The following is a 22,204-nucleotide window of genomic DNA, read 5'->3' as shown; positions in this document are numbered from 1 at the left end:
TAGTTCTCTATTTGGCTTGGGCTACATTTCAGTTAGGTGACTTTTGTCACAGCACCTACTGCCATTGTCCTGGAACTATTGAGACACATCCTTAGAAAGCCAAGGATGACCAAGGAAGACCTTGGAAGAACAGTTCAAGGTCTTCCTTGGACTTCCCTGCTTCCTGGAATCCTGTGAATGAACATTTAAAGTCCCCATCTCAAACCTAGCCTACCACAACAAGAGAACTGCAGATGAAGAATAAAGTACTCCTAACTAAAAAAAAAAAACAACCCACATATCAGCTGATGAGATGGATGAAAATTATTTTAGCCATGGCAAATGAGGATATTTTCATTACTGTCTCTGGTTGCTTTACTCAGATGCAACTAAAAACAAAAGAGTGATGAGGAAAAATGAATGGAGAGAGCTGAGTAGCAGAACGGAAGGGTGGGAAAGCAAATGGGAGGGTGAATGGGTGCAAAAGGAGTGAAAGCTGAAGGAAGGAGGCGATGGACTTACCCCGGAGCCCAAGGAGTTGGCCTCGGTGGAGGACTACAGCTAGGCACAGGCAAGGAGTGGGGACACAGAAGGGCATGGGAATAGACAGGCAGGACAAGAGAGAAGAAAATGGTGATTACTGGGAGAAAATTTAGGGAGCAACAGAAACGTATAAAACCTAGAGAAATCACAACAGAAGCTAAAGAGTCGGAATAGTTCATACCAACACGGTTCTTGCTCAGTCTGCTCTTACCTTACAAGGATGAATCTAATATCTGAGATGGGAGAGAGACTATGGTCACAAGGATCCAATGCTAAAATTTCCAGGGAAACCTTACTGCTTACCACATTTTTACAGAAACACCAAAAAATGATGCCACTGGCTTACAGCAGAGAACAAGCTTAATCCAGAATTAGGAGAGCAGGCCCAAGCAAGAATGGGCTTTAAAACAGGGATTCAGAAATGAGACCAAAATTGCAATGCAGAGATGACTGTGTCACTAGTGTCAGCCCCAGGCATATCCAGCTCCAACAGCCTTAGAGGAGACCATCTCAACCCTGACCTCCAGGAATATTGCAACAGGTTTGCTCCTCTTTTTGTGTATGAGCTATTTGCTTCTCAGATTTCTTGCGAGCAGTGGCAAGCAATGTAAACTTGGCTGCTTTCTGTTGAAAGCAAATCCTAGTCCCCCATTATAAACTGGCACAGATCTTCAAAATAAGATGATAGGTACAGAATAGGATTACTAACAGTATCAACTAAACTTCCAGCTCCAGAGATGCACCAATTAACTGCCACTGTTGGCATACTGATTTCTACTTGACTGATAAATCTGAGCTCTAATTTGACCAAATTAAGCTATTCTAAGGTCAGTTTCTGGGAAATACTATTATGGAGATGTTTAGATGTCTATGCCAAAATAAAATTCTTCCTTGTGATGTCTCATACTGTGGCCTCCTTTTGGAGACTTCCTACAATTCCCAAAGCTTTGTTTCTCCTGCTTTCCAGAAGCTACAGAATCAGTTCGCGTGAGTCTATGCTGTCAGGGTCACACTCAAAAAAGACAATTGTACAGATGGTAGAGATGTCACTGGTCCCTCAGGAAGGAAACGGCTTCAACTGCACTGAAAGGGGCAGTAATAAATACCTGTTTGGTTTTAAACAAGTTAAATCCACTCAGCTGAACACTCCATTCCTTTGTAAGAAAGAGTTAAGCCAAGTTCAGGGTTTCTCATACTCAGGACTCTTTTCTCTGAACACTGCTCAAAGATGTGTCAGGTTCAGAGTAAGAATGTCTGGAAAGCATTGTATGCCAGAGCCATCCTCCATGCTGCACAAATAAATGCGCTTTTTTTTTTTTTTGGGGGGGAGAGGGGGAGTGGGGGCAGAAGTGTTTGCAGTCGATGGTACTTACTCTCAGTCAGTGGAATGGAGATGACGACACCATTCCCTGTCCCTACCCAGAGGCGGTTGCCAGCGATAAGCAGGGCTGTAATCCGCACGAACGAAAAGCCCAGCTTTCCAGTGCCTTGTAAGCATGAATAAGAAGCAGAGAGTCAGTTATGACTTTGGGCAAGGTCTGCTTGTGAATTTTGATTTCTCTCTGATCTTAGTCAGCAACAGATCATTTACTCACAGTTCCTACTGCCTCACCTAGCATCTTGCTGACATAAGGCTCAATATCAACATCTTGCAGATGCTGATGGCTGTGGGCATGGTAAAGCCTCAGGGTGGAATCCAGGCGGATGGAAACCCATACTCCATCTCCAATCCACGCCAGTTGTCTCACCTGACTCTCCCGCCGAGGGTGGGCATCAAAGGATTTCTGAAATGCCAAGCAGATGAACAATGTGAGTTCACAAAATGTTTGCAATTATCTACATGTATACTGCATTTTCTTCAACTGAGATCACTTGTTTGGGCTTCAAAGCTCTTGGTGAAAATGTGGTAATGCCAGCCGACCTCAGAAGTTCACTACAGTATACAGAAAATACCTCACTTGAGTGACTCTGCAGAGATTACGGTCTTTGCAGGCTACTTCAGGAGCAAGAACATTTAGAAACCAAGAGCTTTCAATGTCCTTGGCAGAAAAGGAAAACACACAACTCCAATATAAATCCCACAGATCAAAATGCCTTGGCTCACTGATACAAACTTCAGATTCAGAACTTCTCCCTTTGATTAGAATTACTCCAAGCACTGTCAAATAGCCTCATACCAAAACCAGGTGGTACAATTGGTTTTAATTTCAACCAAAAGGCTCTAAACATAATTTTTCTTTAGGCACATGGGATCACCGCGGCTTGCTTTCTGCCACAATCCCTACAGATAGAGAAGTCTTAGACCATGTATGAAAGGTAATTGGAAGGCATGCACATACATTTGTACAGTATGTGGCCTCACAGACTCACTAGTAAAGACAAAGAAAGTGATCAGTTTAGACTTACCTGAAGATTTAAGTTCTGGAAAGGGAGGAAGGAATAAATACCCTTCTGGCAGAGTGGATCATAACATGACCCCGACTGATAGTTTGGGTCCTACAGTCAGCAGTGACAATACAAAGGTTCTGCGCTTCCATACACTCAGCAGAAAATAGCTATAAGAATACATACAACATAAGCATGTGCATGCATATACACCCATTTGCTCTCTTACCTCAATCTGCATTGTCTTAGGCTGGATAACATGGATTTTATTCTTGTAGCCACACCAGACTCTATCATAAACAACAGCCATGCAACGGATGGAATGGTGAGTGTGACCAAGGTCCATTAGGTGGTAATTACTGAGATCCCACTGACCATCTAAGATGAAAAACAAGAGTGGAAATATGTATCTCCTTCATGACATGTCAGCATACAATAACTCTACCCTTCCACATGTACCTAAATATACAGGCCTAATAACACTCAAATGCATATTTTGCTTATGTCTGTGAACTCCCATGAATCTATGCTACTACTTTGAGCCAGCCTTGTACTTTCAGGACAATAATGCTTAGTTTGGTGGGCTGAAAGCTTTCCAAATCAGGATAAATTAAACATCCTTTTATTGTAACGAAGTGAACAGGCTTCTCTAACAAGTACAACAAAAACAGTAGAGGAAGAGGAAAGACAGCCTAACAAGACTATGCAGAAACTTTAAAGGAAATGGACAATGCAGTCCTTGCAGTAAGGATTCCTCATATCACACATAATTCCTTCAAAGTGTCAAATCCAGAATACAGAATTAGATATCCCATCTCTCAGGCTTATTTTCTAGCTAACTAGGCAGATACTGTGTCCTTCACAGACAGATGGCCTCTGCATTGTGAAGCTTTATCCTGCTTCTGATGAGAACAATTTTTGTACGTCAATGGTCAGGCTTGAACTCACAATAAGGCTGAATCAAAATTCAGACTGCACAAAACAGAGAATCTCTGTATTTCAGTTTCCTATATAAACGGCTACTCAATGAATAACTAAGTTTTTACTATGCAAACATTAGTCAGAGTTAGCAAATTCCCACGTGCTGTCTTCATACCTAAAAAGGTATGAATACAGCTCAGAAACTGCTTGAGTCATAGTGAAACAAAACCTATAAAAGTGAAGAGCACAATTACTTGGACATCTCTTTTTTGCAACAAGAAAAACTATCGAAGTGTAATGCAAAGATGCCACTTGTTACGGATTTCCAGATTTCCAGCAAATCCCAGCTCTGCTTGCTGTGTACATAGTGATCAATTCCTGTCCTTACAGAGTCCAACTTCTCTGTTTGATCAGGCAGATCAACTGCACAGATGATATGCTCAGGTACAGCCTGAGCTGTGTGGAGCTCCCTGTGCATGCCCTGTTACAGCTGTTTTGTGAAAGCACAGTAACACTGATGTGGTCCATGTGTATTACACTTACACCCAAGCACACCTCAAACAACTACACAGCATGTGTATTCCTGGAAGTGCTGCATTTGCTCTGCATGTGCTACACAGCACATACGCATATTTTTGTTCAGAAAAGCTCAGGAAATGGTGTAGATGTTTTAGGATTAGTAATACATGTGTGTAGGAGTTGTGCATTTTAACCATGTTTGGCAAGACAGCACTCCTCCTTCCCAATTCAGAGCAGCACTTAATGCACTGCTACACTTTCAGGCAAGCTTGTTTTAATCTTAATACATTATTTCTTACCTTCTCCCCGGTGGAATATGGCTAGTGTTCCATCTGCCAGAGCAACAAGGACCCTCCCTTTCACATGCCTGAAATCACAGAAAAGTAAATACTTTGACTGTAGAAGTAAGAAACTAACAAACCCTTTTGGACATCCACCAAAGAAGCAGTACCAGCAGGTGGAAGGAGGCACTTCTACCCCCTCTACTCCGATTTCGTGAGACCCCGCTTGGAATACTGTGTGCAGTCCTGGTGTGCCCAACATAAGAAAGATATGGAGCTGCTGAGGCAACGTAAAAAAGACATGGAGCAAGTCCAGACAAGGCCACAAAGATGATCAGGGAGCTGAGAAACTTGAGGCTGTTCAGGCTGGAGAAGAAAAGGCTGCATGGAAACCTCACAGCTGCCTTCCAGTATCTGAAGGGGACCTACAAAGATGCTGGAGAGGGACTCTTCATCAGAGACTGCAGTGATACGACAAGGGGCAATGGGTTCAAACTTAAACGGGGAATTTAGGTTAAATATAATGAAGAAATTTTTTCTGTGAGAGTGATGAGGCACTGGCACAGGCTGCCCAAGGAAGTTGTGAACATTCCATCCCTGGCACTGTTCAGTGCCAGGCTGGGCAATGCCTTGAGCAACCTGGTCTAGTGGGAGGTGTCCCGACCCATGGCAGTGAGGTTGGAACTGGATGATCCCAAGGTCCTTTCCAACCATAACCATTCTATGATTCTGTGATACACACACACTATGTTCTCTCTACAATTCCCATTCAGTTTAGCACTTGCAGGAACATCCTGCAAGGGCCAAGGGTCATAGTAAGGTAAACCATAGATTTACTATTGAGGTTACCTTCTTCTTCATACTACAAATTCCATCAACTTCAACAAACGCCACCTAATTTACACCCTCGTGAAATTTTGCCTCTCTTTGCCACTTATTTCCTCCTGATGTTGCTAAGCTAATTTAGTACCTTCTTCACTGAATCGGGTCAGGTTTGCAGTTGAGTAGGAAAACAGCTCAGTATGAGGCTTTCCAATAACAAAAACCTAGGGAAATTTTCCTCACAAACCAATGCACTTGAAGAGCAAATTAAAAGATAACTGAAAAAGAGCTCTTAGCACTATCTGAAATATTGCTTAGACACTGAACCTTCTCCCTCAGGGTTCCTTGGCAGGCACACTTACACTAGACTTAGTACAGAGTCCTTCAGCTTTATTGAGTGCAGACACTTCTTCCAGTTGGATACAGCCGAGTGCACATAAAGCCTGTGAGAAAGGACAAATTGGGGAGAGTTAGCAGCACAGCCCAACTAGACTCGAGTCATTTTTTTCTGGTAGAAAAGGTGGAGGTTAGGTAAGAAAGTGAGGTTAAATCCCTGTGCCTGCATTGAGCTGAGGGCTCAGAACAACAATGAGCAATGAAAACCTACTCCAGAAACAAGAAGTGAATTAAAGATGTGTGAAGATGGGAAGAGATGCCCAGAGTAAAGAAATGACAGAGATCTGCCAGCCCAAGAGGAACCTACCATCCATTCTGTGCTCCCAGCCACATGGTGGGGGCAGCACTGGTGCAAGTCCCAGCAGCATCTCCATTCAACTCCTGATCTGGCAGTGCTGTGCTTGACTCTGTCTTCAGGTGCTTATTCTCCCTGAAGAAGCAAAAGAACATTGTTAGAGGCTTTAGTAGCAGCAATACACAGAATGCCCATCTACACTTACAGTCTGGCACTCACAAGCAGATAATGGCCCTTATATACACAAATCCCTTCCTTCTCTTCAGTGTTTTCTAGTTCTTTGATTCTGAAATCTCTGAATTTGCAAACCTTCCTTTTTTCCCCACCAGTACAAATAGCAAGTACTTCAAAATCCATAGAACTTAACTGCTTGGCAGTACTATTATCTTAACAATATTTTCTCTGTTCACTGCCAACTTCAACAAAAACAACCTAGAAAATCTTGGTCATTTAGGAACAATTTGTTTCCAAGACCTTGCTCCTCAGATCATCACACCAGACTCATTTTTGGGTGGCAAACATTTTTCATTATCTTTACAGCACATTAGGGGTACTACAAGAATAAACCAATCATCATTTTTACACTTGTATCAGTAAGAACATTTAGTGTACAGGTACTTTAGAAGATCTGTCTTAACAGCAGGTCTAAATTTGTACTGAGAGATCAAATACTTGTACTTTAGAAGCTATCATAGCCTGCTGCAGGCTGAATCATGTTTATTTTCATTTCCTTTCTTTATCATCCCATCTGTAATACTATTTGGGAACAGAACTGAAAAATGTTTGATACTTTATCTATCAAAAAGCTTCTGAAAACAGAACTGAATTGGCACTTTGGCCCCAGGCTGCCTACCCGTTCTGCCTAAAAGGTGCCTGTGCAGGGACAGGATCAGTAAACACATGCTCTGTGAGGGGTCCCAGCCGGGCCTGAGCAGGCTCTGCCTCACTTGTACCATTCTCTGGTACCTCTGTAGCTTCTGTTGCCTCCTCAGTAGACTCTGACTGGTTGATCTTCCCATTGCATACAGCAGCCACCTCACCTAAAAGATGAAGTACAGTGTAAGATGTTCTGGAGAATGAGCTGGTAAGTTAGCTATACAGAAATCGGGTTGTCAATTTTGTAACTTATCCTTCCTTTTGTAATTTATCCTTCCAAGTTCAGTCAAGCCCTATGCCTGCATCACACACAGCAGCTCATCCAGTGCTTCCCGTTTGGATGGGGAACAGAGGCTATTTTAAAATAAGGCACAATCCGTGACTAGCAAAACATCAGTTCTGCAGGGCTGCCTACTGCACTATAGAGTCACCAAGGGCATCATTATGGTTTTCATGATCCTAACTGACTTCATGAGTAGACAGTGGTTCAGCAGGGAAAGCAATGAGAAGTAACTGCAGGAGGGCAAATACATGACCTGTCCAAAATACTTCACTATATGACAACCACAGGGCTGCAGGATGGGGATCCATTTGAGAGAAAAGGGCTCTAAAGAGAAATGTACCAAAAGGGGCTTCAGTCTTCCTGTGCCACATAACGAAACTTCTTAAGGCCTCTGAAGTAGATAACTGAAGGACAGGATGATACAGCTGTAAGACCGTAAGCTCACACGGGACTAGCTGTAACTGGACTATTATTAAGTTTTATGTCCAAAAACTCACTCTGTCCCTTGTCCAGCACAGGTGTGTCACCACGCGAGGAACAGTTGCTTCGTGGCACGTTGCAGCGGGTTGCACAGCCCACCAGAGTAATTCCTGCCAAGACACCATCTGTTCCAGATGACTCTTCAGGATTTACATCTCCCTCCAGAAAGATCTCGCCTGGAGGATAATCACTCTCACTGGCCGCTGAAGGGTAAAGAACAGATTCTCCCATAAATCTAGCTGTCACTGCTAATTTAAATATAGCAGTACTCCTGAGGTACCCATTCGGATGGAAAATGCTGACCTTTAGGTTCACTGCTGGACAGAGGCACTAAAGCATTAGTCAATTTGATACTGAATCCCCTCAACCCTAGCATCAACATCCAGGCCAGCTACAGAGCCCTTCCAAACCTGGGCAAGGCCCACTCTTGCTCCAAGGAGCCATCCTTTATGTGCCAAAATAATGACTTAGTAAATGCTGAACAGTGAAGGATCTCCATGGAAGGTCCTACAAGAAGGCAAGATCTGAATTATGGTTTTGAGGGAAAATTACATGCAGCAGAGTACAAGGGTTAGTTCTGAAGTGAGGACACTACATTTGTCATTCCTCAGTGGAGAAGGTGATCCTGTGAGTCTACAGCCAGTGCCTGGGCCCCACTTACCAGGGATGCTAGAGATGCAGAGCACATGAGCATTGCAGACAGTGAACTGGTCCACCACTGTGCCAGGCTGATTGGCATCAATAATTACAACTTTACTTGTTGACAGTGTACTAGTGAGGATCCAAACACGGCTGGATGTGGCATCCATTTCATGGAGCTCCTTTGCCTTCAGGAGAACAAATATATGGGCAGAATCAGTGCTCCTCTCAAATCAGACTGAGCGCATTAATGCTTGGCAACATTCAGACATGCAAATACAACAATGCCAGCTTCAAAGAGCCAAGTTTCTTCCTAGCTGATGCAAATAAACAATATGACCTATGCAAATTTCATTCACATTGCTGCACTAGCATCTGGAACACTGGCCAAAGAGCCTATCTGGCTCCTTAGGGCTAAAGCAGTCTGACCATTAATTTCTGAGATGTCTACCATTAATTTCTGAGATGTCTACTCATGTATAACTGAACATTCACTTCAGTCAGAATACCATGGAGCTCAGATGCGCTCAACTTAGGCAAGCTGGTCTCAGAAGACTATAGCAGCAGCATAAGACAGTCATGGGAAGAAAAGCCCACAACCACAAAGGATAAAACACTGTATTATCACCTGCAAATTCTAGCTTGGTTCTTACAAAAATCCCAAACACTTAAGAATATTAAAAACCAAGGCATTTCAAAAGCAAAAGTTGGAGAACTTTATCCTGGATAATTTATCCCAAATCACACAGAAAGTTACTGAACAGCCAGAACACCAGAATGCTGTCCTACAAGAAGATGCCTCAAAAATACAAGTTAAAACACTATATAGCCTAATACAAAGGCATTGAGAGATGGGGCATGTCATGACTGGAATGAGAGAAAACACTGGAAGGGAGAAAAAAGAAAAAATCTATTTTTTCTGACCTTTTTCTTTTCAGGAGACGTATGGTTACTTTTGTCATTCTCGCCTTCCACTTCCCTATCACAGGTAAGGGGATCACGTCCAGGTTCCAATTTCTGCCCATTGCCAGGCTCCTGCTCCAAAGGTCTCCATCCCATGAGATTGACTCCAGCTGCACACCACAGCTAAGCAACAGAAACAGGAATCTTGAACCAAGAATTATGTAGGCTCCAGGGTCTCATTAAAATCAGGCACCTTTGTACAGAACTGTGGACACATGTGAAACATCTAAAATATTTAGCTGGAAATAACAGATCTTGTTGATCTCTATTAGAAGACATCAAATTCACCAGAAGCAAGATAAAAACTTTCTGTAAACCAGCAAAAGTCACTTTTTTTTTTCTTCAGAGATGCAAATGCAAAATTTAAAGAAAATAAATATAATAAATCAGGTGCCTAAAACCATTGTAGCAAAGCAAGCAGGGCATGGCAGATGTTACTAGCCTGGGCTACAAGAAAAGTGTGACTGCTTAACTACAAGTGACAGCAACTGCTTGGCTAAGGAAATACATTCAGGGCAGTCATGTCCCCGTCCCATCCCTTGCACTCTTTTGCTTCCTCAAAATGCCTTTGCCCAAAAATAAGTTTGTCGGAGCTGAAAGAGCTATTTACAGAACTAAGACATTAAAAAATGAAGCCACAACAAAACAGCATTAAAACCCCAACAAAACAAACCGGAAACCCAACCACCCCCCCAAAAAAGCAAAAGGAGCTGGTTTAGCTCTCTACATAACAAGTGCAGAGTGAAAGAGCACACTACATATTTTCTGAAATCCAATCTAGCTAATTGCCTTGGAGCTACTTCCAGACAGTTCTTTAGGGGAACGCTGGGAAGGAAAGTCCAAAACTAAATATATAACAGAAAGATGCTGAACAGAATATTATCCAAAGAGCGTATCAACCTGCTAGAAACAATTAACAGAGTAAGAATTTTCTTACAACCAAAATATCAGAATGACATCCCAGAATCAGCTCTGAATGAAGTTCACAACAAAGTGCTTATTTCAAAACAAATAGCTATAGCCCATAAATGTGCAGAGAGATGACCTATCCTCAACTGCAGTTCTACTCAAAATACTCTAGTACTGACAGATGCAGCTTCACAAATATCTGCTCTAGGTAATTTTGGCCTGTTACCAGTGGATCCCTGTCAACAGTGTAATCTGAAGAGTGTTGAAATGCATTTTTACTTTCACTTGCTCATTTTTATTAATTTCTATTGTTTTGTATTATATCCTAAGAAGTTTTACCAAAAGCCTTATAAGCACAAAATGTCACTGATATTTTATAAGAGCTGTCTCAAAAAGCATAACGTGTAAGACAGAAGCACAGGCCGTGGCAATCAAAATCTGCTGAGAATGATGATGCCCTTACAGAGATGTACTTTTTTCCTTACATACACTAGAAATGACATTCCAAAAAAGGTAGTGGAAAATTTTGGAATTTGGAATATATAACATAAGAAAAATACAGACCATTGTGAAAACTGCACATTTAGTGACTAAAACTCCTTGCTCATTCCATGCCCCCTTTTCTGGACTCAAATGGTATGCAGAGACAACATACCTTCATGGTTGGGTCCTTCTCTACTAATGGGCGACAATATACGGGCACGGGGACGTTTTTCATGCGAGTGTCTTCCTGACCACCATTGGGACTCAGCTGTGGAGGAAGAGAAGAGGAAAAAGACAGTACAAAGCTGTAAACACCAGGCTATGGTAAGAGAGATGTGTAACCAATACGGCAGAACCAAACTTAATAGTCTATGACATGAGTACTGCTACAGCTCCATCTCACATCCTGTATGAAACAGAGTCCCTGCAGGGAGGGAGCAGCCTACCCTGGAGTATGCCTCTCTCCCCATGATATGGTGCCCCAGTTACGGTTAGCAGAGAATACACTGCAATGCTGACAGACTGTTAACGGATGGGTTGTTAACAGATGCTCCCTGCAAAGAAGTTAGAACACTGACATTCCTTCCATCATGGCCTGAAACTCACAGAATCATAGAATGGTTTGGGTTGGAAGGGACCTTAAAGATCACCTAGTTCCAACCCACTATCATGGGCAGGGACACCATTCACTTTCAAGCCACACTGCAAGACTCCTTTCTTTCAGATGGTCTTTGACCAGTTAAATGAACTTAGCCTACAGGCTAAGAAATAAGGCTGATGAAATTTGATTTTGTGTTACTGCTGGGAAGAAGTGGGAGCAAACTGCAGTGCATTTGTTTTTTATACTGAACAACTAGTAAAGTTCTGAGAGTGTAAATGAAATACATAATGTCCTGAAACAAGGGGAGGCACAAAATCACAAAATGGAATATGTGAACTTTTAGAATTAGTTTTAAGCAATGTTAAATTTGATGGCTTTGTAACAGTAGCAATGGAAAATTACTGAGGTGCATGGTACATAGGAAAAAAAGTGGAGTACAGCTAGAGAACATACTGAGAATTCTTGTACAGGATAAATCATTATAGTTGATGTAGTTTTAAGAAAAACAGTCTAGAAGAACAGGACACAGGAATAAGGAGTATCTGGGAATAGCAGGTGTCCAGGATGGGCTACGGTTAAACAAACTGATAAGTAGGAGGACAGGAGGATTATTATGTCTCTGGTACGAACAAACCAATTAAACTGGTATAAGCATCTACTGCACGCGCTTCAAAGACTACCAGAAGTGATAAACACTGTTAGAAGAAGTAAACGACCCTCAGAGACCACCACTGCATTTTTGTATGCATGCGGGGAACTTTCTGGAAAATAACATAACCCATACATAGCCTCATGAATATGTATGTATGCCCAGGGACTATATGAGGATGGCTTGCGTAGCAATAGGGGGACACACGTTAGGAGGAGCTATCCCCCATGTCTCCTGGCGCCGCAATAAAGAATACCTGCTTGTCAGCTTGAAAACTTTGTTGGCAAGTTTGTTCCTCGAGTTTTATCCAAATCAGTCCAAGCCCAGTTATAATAACAAAGGAAGTAAGGCCAGGTTGGATGGAGCATTGAGCAACCTGGTCTAGGGGAAAGTGTCCCTGCCCATGGCAGGTGGTTGGAACTGGGTGAGCTTTAAAGTCCCTTCCAACCTAAATCAGTCTGTGATTCTATGATCCTGTGGTTCTATGATTAAGTAATGGGGCCTGGACAACACAGTTTAATTACTTTTGGTATAAAGTAGGTTCTTTCAGCACCTTCATACAGGCAGAGTAATGCCCTCTCCACTGACTTCGGTGGGGATACAGCAATCATTGATTTGATTTGTGCCTACAATTATCATGAAAACAAACACGCATATGAAACCTCCAACTGAAATATTTAAGGACTAAGGCTAAGGTTACCAGTGGGAGAGTTAGGTCTCCTCTGGTTTCACTGTGAGGGATAATGCCCCCTCTGCTTACCCAGAGAGAGGTTCCTACCTGCTTGTACTTGGCAGGGAGGCTCCAGCCGCAGGCCTGCAATCGCCCATCATCATTCCGCACATGCTCCCGGACCTGGCGGTACTGTTCCCGTTTCTGTTCACGACGTGCTGAAGATGTGCAGTCACTGAGGAGAGAACCAGTGTTACTTCTCAGTCTGTGGTTAAAAACAGAAACTGAAGGTTGGGGGAGAATCACCATAGCAGGAGGAAACACAAAGCAAACTAAATCTATCTTTGAAAACAGATGCAGGACATTAGGGAGAGAAAAACTGTTGGGAAGCAGAGATAGGCATCCCACATCTATATCTCCATGCCAAATCTTCGTTATCTCCACTGCAATGTTCCAAAAACCCTTCAGAAACAGGAAATCAACTGGCTCTCAATAGGTTTTTAAAGTATCATTCCAAGATTAATACAAAATATTGTAACCTAAATGTGCTGTTGAGAGAACTTCTGTCTTCACCTAAACTCCCCATCAAAAGGGTTGGGCAAGACATTCCACCCTGCTGTCCCAGTGTTGCCATCACTCTCTACCACAACAGCCCTACTTCATTCTATCACAGTCTGCAAATACGAATGCAGAACCAGGGTTAAGGCCAAATCAAGTCTACAGTGGTCCCTGCTGAGATGAACCATCACTGCCCAGAGCACCACAGCACTGATATGTTTGGAAGGACAAAATTTGCTGAGTCCACCACCAATGTGGTAACTGATGACTGAAAGATCACAAAGATAAACCAAAACCACAAGGAACAGAAACATATTAACACCACACAGACCTTTCTTAACACAGAAAACAGATTATTTTAAGAAAAGCTCCTGTTTGGGAATGCTGCAGGGGAACCTAGCTTGGCACACAGTGTGAGAACTCACTCTTCAGGGAAGAACTCCAGGGTGCGGCTGCCAGAGGAGATTTGGCACATGGTATGACTGCGACGCTGGCTGAACCCTGTTGTTGTTGGAGACTTGTAGTGGATGTTCACAGATGGGTAGGTCCTCTTTGCTGGTGGGGGACTTGAGGAAGAGCTGAACAGACGGCTAAAGCTGAGGACAGAGTAAGACCCAGAGATAAAAGATACTGGTGGAGATCACACACCACAGATTCACAACAAGGGAAACGAGTTATGCAATCAGGGGCTGTAAGCCCTTCATGAAAACTGCCCTTTTTCAAACAGAGAGCCAAGTTCTCCGTTTGATTGACATAAGGAGGTTTTAGCTACCAGAAACAAATACCTTCTGAGAACAGCCCTTTATTAAAACTGATTGTGAGTGTATGTTAGTTGCCATTCCAGGATACTAATGATCTTTTTCATTTAGTAAAACAAAACCAGTGCAGAGGTTCAGATCTGGTTTTAATCACTAAGAACAAAGGAAGCCCTCGAAGGCAAATGCGTTCAGCTAACAACACTTTTAGTTGACATTTCGCTAATGCTGAAGTCTACTAAGTTGCTGTCTAAAGTAGAATTCACAACACTTCCCCTTTTCTCAATCTTATGCAAAACACCAAAGAACTTACAATTGCCAAATGGTGGACTTCTTTTTCTCCTGGACGGATGGGTGCTCACGGGAAGCTCTAAGGACAAACACAGCAGAAGCAAGTTAATTTCAGTATCTCTTACCCAAGCTTTTGCCAACAGGCCATTTCCATCAAGAAAGCCATGTCAACATGCAGAATTCATTCTGACATGTTCCAAAACACAGCAGAGGAAGTAAGCACACACAACTATTTTATGTTTCAATGTTGACATGAAGTGACAGTAAGTGTGTTCAACTTGGAAGATTTATCAACTCCCTGAAACATTATCAGTACTAGGCTGGTAACTATAAACCCCAGCATAATATTCAATTCAAGCCATAGCCTTTAGAATTCAGTTAGAAGCAACATTCTTCCCTACAGCTTCTTCTAGCTTAATTAACTCACAAAAAACAAACAAGTCGAAGAACTGCCCAGTGTCTCCAAAGAAAAATGGCAATTTGAGATTTGCAACCCAGGTTCAGGAATAAGAGAGAAAGAATTAGCTACCAGGAGAGAAGCATCTACAGTTTGCAGAAACTTTCAGCACTTCTCAACCTATCTATTGGTGGGGATTCCATTGACCACAAGGTCAGCTATGGCCAGGTTCTCTCCTGAACAGGAAAGTTCACCAATATCCAGTCTCACCTGATCATCTCTGTCCACCTGACAGCCTCCTGGAGCTCCATCAACCTCTCTTTGTACTGATTGCGCTCCATCAGAACCCGGGCCATTTCCACTCGGGTGAAGCGGCGACGCTGAGCTATGGGAATGTTGTCCTGCAGAGGGGAGGAGCACTGCTTCAGCCAACAAAAGATGGAATGGGACTGATGTTAGTATAGGGCAAGTCAGGAGTCAGAAAGACAGATTTGTTAGTTCACTTCCTGCTGTTTGATTAGCCCCAAAATTCCCCATCAGTAGGTGTTAATTCTAGACAAGCGAACTCCAAACTACAGCCCACGGACTTTTGGGGTATTCTACCAACCCATGGAAACTGGAATAAAATCCATCACCAAACTGAAAACCCCATGCAGGGACTATGGCCAGCAAGGTGTTTTCATCATCTGCAAGGAATTATGAGAATACGCAGTGGTCCATTGATCCAGAAGTTTGGAAATCACAAGTTTTAGTTCATTAGCAAAGCCAGGCATGAGCAGCAGGGAGCTACCACATAATACTATCCATTCCCTGAACATGACTAGGAAGGAGGCATTCTGTAATAACACTGATAAAGGTGCAGGGCACAAGAAATTAAAGGAAAGTCTTTTCCTCTTTGGTGGCACAACTTGGCTTTCCAATGAGGACACATGACTTAGGAGACAGCAAGAATGAGATTTGATTTATCTCTTTTGAGTGGAAAATGAGAGTAACGTCGCTAAGCTGGGGAAAATTTTTGCCAAAAAAAAGAAATTCTAAAGATTTTGGGAACTCATTACTAGGAAGTGGCACTGGGTTGTCCCTGGATTGGCAATTCTCAAGCTCAGCCTGGCTGGTGAGTACTGGTGGAGCTGGAATATCACAAATTAACCAAGTCCCTCTCCAGCCTCCCTGGACTTGGAATAAACCTGTATGAGCAGTCAAAACAAGAGGTGCATAAATTAAACGGAATTTTACAAACTTTTTTCTTTTAATTAAAAACAGACCTTCTGTCAGCTCGGCTTAAAAGAAATTCATTCCTCCTCAGCATTTTACAAGCATAACTTGAAAATTTCTTACCTACCTAAATACTCAACAGAACAAGTTTATACCAGTTAAATCAAGAGAATTAGGCTCAAACTGAGCTTGTTCCAGTACCTTTCACAAAGGACATGGTAATACTGAAGTGCATCTAATTCCCTGTCCTAGCACAGTGACATTGACATAGAAAAATCTCTGTTACTACTTAGGCTTGGGTTGAGTTTTTTTTTGCTATAGCTGGTCTTTGTTGTAAAACCTCTAGCTTAGCCAGAACAGTTGGAAGAGCTGTCATGCCCATAAGCCTTCTCGGCCTGCACCCTGTAACAGGCAGTACTGGCTTGTGTAAAACAAGTAATGAGCAAAACAATGCTGCAAGACTGAATTACAGAACTAGTACAAGGCAGCTGTTACTACTGCAGAGATGACTATAACCTGAATTTCTCTGCACAATGTCCTCATGGCATACAGCCTCCTTGCCAAAGCAAAGACAAATGTTTCTGGAGAAGCCTGACTATCACAAGACCCTGAGAGAAATCAACACTGCATGCTAGGCTTCAATTCAAAATTAGGGAGAAGCAGGCACTGTCCAGAAGCAAGGCACTGCTCTAGCACTGTGTCAGCTGCTCATCTTTCCAAACCAAACTATGGTTTGAAAGTCACGTGAAGAGGTAATCTCATGGCAATTAGCAATACGCATCAGCAACAACCCTCAGTTTACCAGCTTCAGCTTCACTGTTAACAAAGGCAGATCACTCTGCATCTTGGGGCTAGTATATATGAAGTAATACAAAGTATATAAACCCCCTTTCCCCGCAGGCATTTTAGTAATGTAATATACCAATTCTGTACAGAGATAGCTGCTTACATCCTCCACCTCCTCTTTGGGTTCTCGTCGGGCAACAATGGCTTCAGATTTCACTCTAGGAAAGAGGAAGAAAGACATCCAACTAGCAAGTGAAATCACAGCTAGCCCTTAGGTTTTAGGAGGAGAACCATCTGTGGGATGTTCTGTCTGCATGCATCACAAGGAAACACTTTCAAACTGTGAGTGAACCATACAAACCGTGAGATGGTTTTCTGGTATTTTTCCCTCTCTCTTGCAGCACATTACTCTGAACACCTTCATCAACATCACCTATTTATTTGGAACATTTGATGCAAGCACCAAAATACTGACAGCTGAAACAGTCCAGCCAATTTCTATTTCACAGCCATAGTCTATGTTCAAATGTTTGATGAGATCTTCACCATGGGAAAACTGAGCCATTATCAACAGTAAAAATACGGGCTCAAGTTCTTCTGGGCCACCTCCGTTTTCAGTGCAGTGAAAAAAGCTTCTAAAGGGAAGGACAGTTTGCCATAATAGTAAAGAAGAGAACAGCACATCTATGCTAATAAAATATTTAACTGAGTGCTTTTAGTTTCTTTAAACTCCATACCAAGGTGCAGTCATACAATCCCATCTGAATTACAAGAACTTTTACTACCAGTAAAGGCATTACATTTAAAAAAAAAAAAGCTGTCTCCATCTAAAACACACACTTGTCAGTTAGAAGTCCATGTCCCTACAGCATATTTATTATATTATACACATTATATATTTTATAAGACTCAAAAGATATTAAAAAAAAAATCAGTCTTATTTCCACTGCTTGTGAGACTTTAAGACATTTTGAACACCTAAATGACCAGTCTGTGTTATTCTCGGTCATTCTGTGCTCAGGTTACAGAGGCAACCAGACTCCAGCTGCAAAACAAACATGTCCACTGAGATACTACACTACAAATTAAAACGTAATTATATTGCTTTGAACTCCATGGGACATCTTTAGTTTTATGGATGTAAAATCATCACAGGCTTTGTTAAGCATTCAGGCTTCGGTTTCTCTAGATAGAGTGGAAAATAAGAAGTGTGATCACTCCAAATGCTACCTGCATAGGACTTTAATAATCTCTTCTGCCTCTTCTCATTTTATGAACAATGGAAAAATTGCCACTACTGGCATTTAAATATTGTTTGTGGGAAGCTGTATTAGCTCTTTCATTAACTGAATAAGCATTCATTCCCCTCAGAGCTATACTGGCTGCTATGAGGATGAAACTCTTTGACAGTTTCCTTCAAAACTGATGGTTTTGAAACTTTTTTTTTTAATTGCAAATTGAAACTCTGAATGCTTTGCTCCAGGAAGCCTGGATTTGCTGCAGAATCCTATTCCTGGAGAGGAAAACTGCAGGTTTTCCTTGGTTCAATAATCCATTTCAATTCAGTAAAAATAACATAACACTAAAAATATCTCCTAGCCAGCTACCACCAGCCTTGCAGTACTCTGTAAGGTATCTGGAACTCTATGAGGGGAACACACTGAAAACAACAGAGGAGATGGGCTTAACACTCATGTCCTTCCAGCTTCCTTTTCACTCACCTTTTCAGCTCCTCCTCCAGCTCCTTGACTCTGGTTTCCATTTTGGCTTTGGCTTGCTTTGTCGCTTCAAGCTCTCCCTTCAGCACTTCCTGCTCTCCAGACAGCTGGTCCACCTTGGCAATCAAATCATTCTTCACAACATTCAAAGCATTTCTTTAAGGTGTGAAAGGGACAGTAAGCAAAAATGCCCAAAACCAGTTGACAGTTGAAACGGATATATTTAAACAATTCAGACCAGCTATAACTCATGGAAAAGATTTGGGCAAGAAGGAGCTGCAGAAGAACACAGGATCACCATAACTGGTCAGGATGAGGTCTGGCCAGTCCTGAATCCTGACTGACAGACCAACATCTCAAGAAGATGGGAGAATACTGCAGGAAGCAGGTGTAAGGGTAACCTATCACCTGTATAAGGCTCAAATCTATTTTAACATACTGAAGATCTGAAATACACCTTTCATAACTGCTATTATCTGTAATTGTAGATAATTGTGGACGATGCTGATATAAATAAGCATTTCCAGTATCTTAAATCTTTAAGTATTTAAAATCTTTAAAATCATCAGCTTCCTATCATAGAAAGTTATCAAAGTCTGCCTTCAGAGTACTCTACCTTCCTCTTCCTGGTTGCTTAGCCTTACTACCTGGTTTGCCAGCCTTTCTCAAAAAATAAGTCCATTACATTGTCTGCTTCTCCATTATCAACTCTTTAATCTTTGAAAACTCTTCTCAATAGTAAGAAAATTATCTTTCCAAATGGCAAACCTTGCAAATAAAAGCTTCAAACCAGCAATATCCTCACAGACGATCAGACCCACACCTAGATTACCACTGAAGTTAATTAAAAGCTTGGCATCAATTTCAGTTTCGATGAGAACCTAACAGCACATGCCTAAGAGACTGCAAGTGCCTCCAGAAAGGAAACAGGAAAGTTGCTCAGAAGAGCAATTCCTCTTCTACAATTGAAGAAACAACAAGTATTCAAGAGAACCTGTTAGACAAACAAGCAAGCCCCTGTGAGGCAGGACTTTTGTCCAAGACCTACTTCAAGATGACATGTCATTCGTAACTACTAGGCAGGCCGTTCAGAGTGTGCAAGTTCCTTACTTGGTTTCCAGTAGCTGCGAATTCTCCAACAGCAGATTCCCCACTTCTTTGCCCATTCCTGTAAAGAAAGGCCAGGAAGTTTTCACCTGCTCTCCTAGAAATGTGAAGCTTGTGCGGCACTGCCTGACTCATGCTTGAGGAAGAGAAATAGCTTTTGTTAGGCTTCCCTAGGCTTTTGTATCCTGCTGTGGAGAGTGGAGTACTTCTTGCTGAAAGACCATGCAGCACGAGCAAAGACACCCATGTGTCCTTCTGTGAAGGGCTCAAATGCAGACGTAGCTTCCTACCCCAAACTTTCACATGCTCCCTTAAGAGGGACAGAGGAAAGCTTCACTAATGCCAATCAGAGGAAGTCAAGTCAGTAACTCCTAGTTCAGCCATGAGCTACTGCAACCACTTTTTATCATCACTCATACAGAAAGAAGGAAGAAGTTCATGGGTTTTTCACAGAGGACAGCAAAACACTGTCAAAATTGCTGGCCAGATCTTCACATCAGTGGTTTTCTTTCCTTCTCAGTATAAGCCAAATTTTCTGTTTCGCAGTACCAATTTGGAATCATGGCTGTGACCAGTTTCATGCATACAAAAGGCTTCCCATTATCAGCTTTTTATAAGAGCAATTTTAATAAGACTTCATATTGTCCGTTGATCTCTCTATATTTAAAAGTTTTCCCACACATGTTTAAAATCGGAAGTCTCAAACCCATCACTCAAGACCCATACTAAAAACATGTACATCAGACACACTGCACTTGCACGTGGACATCAACGTACAATGACTGCAATATGCAGACTGGGATGCAAGCACTTTAGAAAATCTAGGGCTAAGAGTGAAAGTCGAATTCAGTATTTCACAAAAACAAAAGGAAAGGAATTTAAGGACCAAAAGCACATGTGGACTGTTTCCTGCTGCCAGGATCTTGCTGGCTCCCAGCATCAGCTTCTGTCTTCCAATGGGGAACAGAGGTCACCTGAGAACTGAAAGCAAAGAGGCCTCTCCCTGTTTGGGAACAATGCTAAAGGTTGTAGCTCATTTCTCACCACAGATCCCAGAACATGAAGAAGCCTCACAACCATCAGTGTGTGTGCTGAAGTGCTCCTTGTCCTGCCCTCTGAACTACTGCTTCCTTTACAGCAAAAACATTAACAGTTTTCACGAACCATTATTTGATGACTGATTTGTTAATTAATATTTGCAATAAAATAAAAACACAAACATGAAGTAAATGGAAGTTAAAAAAAATGGTACCATACAGGAAGTGAGAACACATCACAACACTCCTCTTCCCACACTTAAATGGGATGAATTTATGACAGTAAAAGCAAATTCCCAACAAGAATGAGTAAGAAGCAGCATTTTTAAGTAACTTCTGGAAAATCAGTAGGCAGGTAATTAATCACTTTGATGTTTCAGGCAGAGTGTTCATTGGATGCTGTGTTAAAGAATACTGCAAATAGCAAAAAAGACACTAACTGCAGTGTAAACTCAAGTGTGTTTTTGGTTTGGTGAGTGACCTATAGCCCTTTCTTTTGTAACACGCCATGTGTTGATTAGAAGACCAAGAAGTCATCACTTTATTAAATTATTTTCTTTTAAATTATGTTCCTTTTTGGTGATTCTACAAATGATCAAATATCTGGCCAGTAAGACATTAAAATGGCACGATATCATTACAGGTGCTGAGGGACATCAAGGGAAAGAGTTTAGCCCCAGTTTTTTTTGGACTACATCTTTTTCATCCTTGAGCCATCTACCCTCCTCTGTAGTTGTTCTGGGGAGAGAAAGGAACTCGGTGAAGAGAGTGAGCTATCATACAAGGACTAAAAGCCACACAGCACCCAAACATCAGCATCCTCAGCACACCTTCTACCTTATCAGTGTGACACAGTGCAACCCAAAGCTTTAACCAGTGAGAGGTCTGAAAGGCTAGTCTTGCAATCAAGAAATGGATGAAGCCTCCCAGAGCCATAGAATGTATGGTAGAAGATAACCTTATGCAGGCTGTAACGGGACGGTATTACTCATGGGAAAAAAAGCCAAAACACCATGGAGTGACTAAAAGGAGATCTCTTTACTCCTTTGTGGGACGAAGCAAAGGGAAGAGACATCTGGACAGAGCCCTAAACAGAGCCCATCCTACACTGTCCACCTTCCACAGCCAGCCAAATAGTATGAACCATCAAAGTGGATAATCAACCACAAGAAACAGAGGAGAATCCTCAGGTCACTGCTACTGACCAGCTGCATCCTGCTTCTTGGAAAGGTGATACCACCATCACAAAAAAAAAAAAAAACAAGGAAATGCAAGACACATGGAGGGATGTTGAGTGAATGGAAGATGTTCAGGAGAAAAAAAAAATGCACATTTAAAAAAAAAGAAGGAAAAATAAAAAAGAAAAAAGGCCTTCGCCTTACCAAAGAAATCATCCCGTACTATGAGAGCCATCCCATACGAGAAAGGGAACAGAAAGAGATGGGGACAAAGGGGAAGAAAGGAAGAGAAAAAAAAAGCAGCCATTAAGTACCAGTCTGTAAATAGCAAACAGAGCAGCTCATCAGCATGTGTACATCTGTGTGTGGTGCCAGTAGAGGTGATGCTCAACAGTAACTAATCTACACTTGTTTTGCTGCAGCCAGGCCTAAGAGAGATTTACACTTCAGATGTCAGGACAAGCTCAA

At 42.0% G+C, this 22,204-nt stretch overlaps 1 protein-coding gene across 20 annotated transcripts in view; it reads right to left on the bottom strand.

The window, feature by feature from the left end:
* Positions 1-22,204, bottom strand: part of MAPK8IP3 (mitogen-activated protein kinase 8 interacting protein 3) — a 73,037-nt gene that overhangs the window by 4,970 nt on the left and 45,863 nt on the right. For 7 of the 20 annotated variants that reach the window (XM_031050227.2, XM_031050232.2, XM_031050229.2 and 4 more), the window contains 19 exons: positions 19,525-19,582; positions 18,418-18,570; positions 16,833-16,914; positions 14,966-15,117; positions 14,321-14,377; positions 13,678-13,848; positions 12,803-12,929; positions 10,947-11,042; positions 9,344-9,505; positions 8,442-8,607; positions 7,798-7,983; positions 6,995-7,181; positions 6,154-6,276; positions 5,813-5,893; positions 4,647-4,714; positions 3,137-3,285; positions 2,135-2,306; positions 1,896-2,009; positions 502-540 (listed from right to left, as the gene is read on the bottom strand). In XM_031050227.2, coding sequence (XP_030906087.1) covers positions 502-540; positions 1,896-2,009; positions 2,135-2,306; positions 3,137-3,285; positions 4,647-4,714; positions 5,813-5,893; positions 6,154-6,276; positions 6,995-7,181; positions 7,798-7,983; positions 8,442-8,607; positions 9,344-9,505; positions 10,947-11,042; positions 12,803-12,929; positions 13,678-13,848; positions 14,321-14,377; positions 14,966-15,117; positions 16,833-16,914; positions 18,418-18,570; positions 19,525-19,582 — 2,343 coding nt within the window. The remainder of the gene's footprint in view (positions 1-501; positions 541-1,895; positions 2,010-2,134; positions 2,307-3,136; positions 3,286-4,646; positions 4,715-5,812; positions 5,894-6,153; positions 6,277-6,994; positions 7,182-7,797; positions 7,984-8,441; positions 8,608-9,343; positions 9,506-10,946; positions 11,043-12,802; positions 12,930-13,677; positions 13,849-14,320; positions 14,378-14,965; positions 15,118-16,832; positions 16,915-18,417; positions 18,571-19,524; positions 19,583-22,204) is intronic. The other 13 variants (XM_031050238.2, XM_031050239.2, XM_031050243.2 and 10 more) reach the window with 7 other exon arrangements.

Source organism: Melopsittacus undulatus, chromosome 8 (assembly GCF_012275295.1).
Source record: "Melopsittacus undulatus isolate bMelUnd1 chromosome 8, bMelUnd1.mat.Z, whole genome shotgun sequence".
Classification (NCBI taxonomy): domain Eukaryota; kingdom Metazoa; phylum Chordata; class Aves; order Psittaciformes; family Psittaculidae; genus Melopsittacus; species Melopsittacus undulatus.
The sequence above is the reverse complement of the archived record's forward strand: the minus strand, read 5'-3'. Positions and strand labels throughout refer to the sequence as shown.